Raw genomic sequence first — 3,678 nt, 5'->3', positions numbered from 1 at the left:
GAGTTCCCGATAGAACATCCCCATTGTCTCAGTGTGTGGGTGCACCCCTCACGGTCCTGAGTTCCTTGCTCGTGCTCTCTCTCCATCTGCTCCTGATTTGGAGCTCCAATGTGGGTCTCTGTCTCTGTCTCTGTCTCCTTTCATCGCTGTTTTACTGGCTTCCTCCTCCTGGCTTGCTTAGCCTGCTTTCTTATAGAACTGTGGGCCACCAGCCCATAAATCACTAATTAAGAAAATTCCCTACAGGCTTGCCTACAGCAGATCTTTTTTTTTTTTTAATAAAGACTTATTTATTTATTAACATGTACACGCCAGAAGGGGGCACCAGATCTCACTATAGATGGTTGTGAGCCACCATGTGGTTGCTGGGAATTGAACTCAGGACCTTTGGAAGAGCAGGCAATGCTCTTAACCGTTGAGCCATCTCTCCAGCCCCCGTCCCAGCAGATCTTATGAAGGCAGTGAGGCTCTATCCCCTCAAATGACTCTAGCCTGTATCAAGTTGACCTAAAACCTAGCCAGCAGAGTGAGTATTTGTATGTGTTGATGCGTGTGCCCAGAACTGGTGTGTGTCTTCCTTGGCTGCTCTCCATTTTATTGACTGAGCAGGATTTCTCAGTTGCACTCAAAGATTGCCAACCAACTAGTTTAGCTAGGTGTCTCAGGAGATTCACAGTCTGCCTTCTGGAAACTGGGATTACAGATGGACCACATTCCTAGCTTTTACATGTGTTTCGGGTCCAGACTTCGGTCCTCATGCTTGTGCAGAAAACAGTTTATTCCCTGAGTCTTCTCTCCAGTCCACAGATAAGGAGTCTTAAATGTGAGCCTAGCCTTATAGGCAGAGCCAGCTCTCTGACCCAAAAGATGTTAATTTTTGTGCCAGTTCTCATCAAAACCTAAATCACAGTCCAATTTATATACAAGGTTAAAACAGCAAATGAGGTGTTTGAGGTGGTAGGTGGCTTTCTAGAGAGATGATGCAAGTGTAGCTGAGATAGTAGTACCATGTTCAATAAGATTGGCCTAGCTCTGAAAGGACTCACTTGGGCCATCAGAGTAGAACAAGAGAATTTCCCCAAAAAACAAAGTACAGAGGATAGGGGCACAGACAGGTTTGTCTAAAGGGCTCCAAGACAGATGGGAGCAGTGTGGAAAAAAGGAAAGGAGAAAAAGAGAAAAGGAAAAATAAACCACACTAAATAAATAACAACAAAACACGACAGAAGATTTGAACCTGTCAGATGACTTACTAACCACTTGGTGATTTTTCAACTAGGAGGGCTGACCCTGTGGAGGTCTTCTTATGGGACCAGCATCTTAACTGAGGGCTAAGAGGAAAAGATAAAAGAAACTTAAACCCTGATGCAGTTGAACTCTAGAAACTTCACCAGGTCCCAGTAATGGCATATTCCACTGCCCAACTGCCACTTACAAGTACAGGGAAGAGAAAAGAAGAGGGAATTTCTGCCTGCAGGGATGGAAGAACTGACAGTCGGTGACTCCCAGAGACAGCATACTGGTTATGGTCACTCTGGAGAAGGGAACTTCAGGCAGCTGCTCAGTTGTTGGTGGAAATCATGTTTGGGAGCTCCAAGTTGAACAACTCTTGCATACCCTCATACTTCTCTGCAGGGCTCATAGGATCATATTGGACAAAAGGGAACTTTGATCCAGGAATTACAGAAATGACTGTGGTAGCGACAGTACACTGTCATGGAAAAGTTTAATTGAAAGCAAAGTGGGTGAGGGAATAAGAAATAGCTTTGTTTGTCTGAGATTCAAGCTGTCTGCTAACAAAGAAAAAAATGGATTTTGTTAGGTGGTAAGGTAGTCTACTTTGTTAGGTAGATCATGAAGATGGTGGGTTTTTATATTTAATTTTTTTCTTTTTCTTTTTTCTTTCTTGAGACAGGGTTTCTCTGTGTAACAGCCCTAGCTGTCCTGGAACTAGCTTTGTAGACTAGGCTGGCCTTTAATTCACAGAGATCCACCTGCCTCTGCCTCCTGAGTGCTGGGATTAAAGTTGTGCACCAGCAGTGCTCAGCTAGAGGGTGGTATTTTTAAAGAATCTCAACTTCTTGCTTTAAAGAGATTTTCATATAAGAGACAGTTCTGTGGCAATGTCATCGTAGATATTCTTATCCTGTGCCTGGTTTTCTTTTCTGTTAGTTGTGTCTCTTGTGATAAAAGAGAAAATGACAGGCACCTCTTGGTGAGTCACACATGTATACACTAAAGGCATGAGATTTCTGCTACATGTGCAGCAGTAAATTCCTGTGAGCAGAGTGGTAGCTGCATGTGTTTTGTTGTATTTTCATTTTACTTTGCCCCTCAGTGTTTTCTGCTTTCTTTCTGATATATTTGAATATTTCAGAGTATGTTGGTTGCAGATTTGGACAACACAAACTGTCTTTGATGGGGAAAAAAAGAGAATTGGGTGGGAAGGGAAGCAGAGGGTGAATAGATCTGGGAAGATTTTAGGAAAGGGGAGTATAGTCAAAACTCTTTGTATGAAATTCTCAATGAACTAATTTTTAAAAAGGAGTTTGTTGATTACTTGCTTTTGTTTATTTGTTTGTTTGTTTTGCAGAACTGGGAATTGAACCCAGGGACTTCTGTGTGCTTGGCAAGTATTATATCTCCTGTTGAACAATATCTCCAGCCTTGATTGTCTGTATTTTAATTTTTTATATTTATTTAGTGTGCGTGTATGTGTGTGTTTAAAGGTCAGAGAACAACTTACAGGAGTCTGTTCTTTTCTTCTATCATGTGTGTTTCAGGGATCAAATTTAGGTCATCAAGATTGAAGGCAAGCACCTTTACCTGTTAAGCCATCTCTCCAATCCAATTTAGTTTTTATATAAGACTAGATGACACTCTGTATTTAGGCCAAGCTGGCCTAAAACTTATGGTGTAGCCTAAGATGCCTTCAAACTCATAATCCTTTTTTCTTCAGCCTCTCATGCTAGGATTACAGATACATGGGGCCATTTCCTCATTGGAGTTAATCACCACATATTTTTTAATGTCCCAAATTTTATTCTTTATTGGTTTCTAATTTCATTCAGTTGTAGTTAGAGAACTGCTTTATTTCTATTTTTAAAATTTTATCCAAGTTTGTTTTAAAAAATACCAAGCTTACAGTTGATGCTGGAAGATGTCTTACATTATGATATTGAGGGTTTTCTCTTCAGTTACTTAATCATCCTACTCATTACTGAAACTGGAGTATTGAGGAATATGATTATTTATAATAGTATCATATTCCTCAAAACTTAGATACACACATATATATGTATATATATACACCAATTTATCATTGTCAGCTTCAACTACATACTAGTTTAATTCCAGTGAGATATTTCAGTGTTACCCTTACATAGACCCAGTACTCTTCTTCTTTCGTGGTATTATTGCTTTATATACTTTAGTCTGGTTCAAGTTAAAAGTACAAGCATTGTTATAATTATTACTTTTCTACCTGTAGCCATAGCCATTTTCCTAGCTAAGTGCAACTTTTCCCCAGTGCCTCTTTTTTTCTTTAATGTCTGTGTCTGTGTGTATGTATATGTACGATGTGTGTGTGTGTGTGTGTGTGTGTGTGTGTGTGTGTGTGTGTGCAGATTCATGTGTGCCATGGCACTTGTGTGGAGGTCAAGGATGGTATTGAATGTC

At 40.3% G+C, this 3,678-nt stretch overlaps 1 protein-coding gene across 1 annotated transcript in view; it reads left to right on the top strand.

Moving 5' to 3' along the window:
* Hormad2 (HORMA domain containing 2) overlaps positions 1 to 2,671 on the top strand; it is a 71,914-nt gene extending 69,243 nt beyond the window's left edge. The window contains exon 12 of the mRNA XM_013353348.1: positions 2,594 to 2,671. Coding sequence (XP_013208802.1) covers positions 2,594 to 2,671 — 78 coding nt within the window. The remainder of the gene's footprint in view (positions 1 to 2,593) is intronic.
* The last annotated feature ends 1,007 nt before the right edge of the window (positions 2,672 to 3,678 follow it).

The sequence above is a fragment of the Microtus ochrogaster genome, unplaced genomic scaffold (assembly GCF_000317375.1).
Source record: "Microtus ochrogaster isolate Prairie Vole_2 unplaced genomic scaffold, MicOch1.0 UNK6, whole genome shotgun sequence".
Lineage (NCBI taxonomy): Eukaryota > Metazoa > Chordata > Mammalia > Rodentia > Cricetidae > Microtus > Microtus ochrogaster.
The sequence above is the reverse complement of the archived record's forward strand: the minus strand, read 5'-3'. Positions and strand labels throughout refer to the sequence as shown.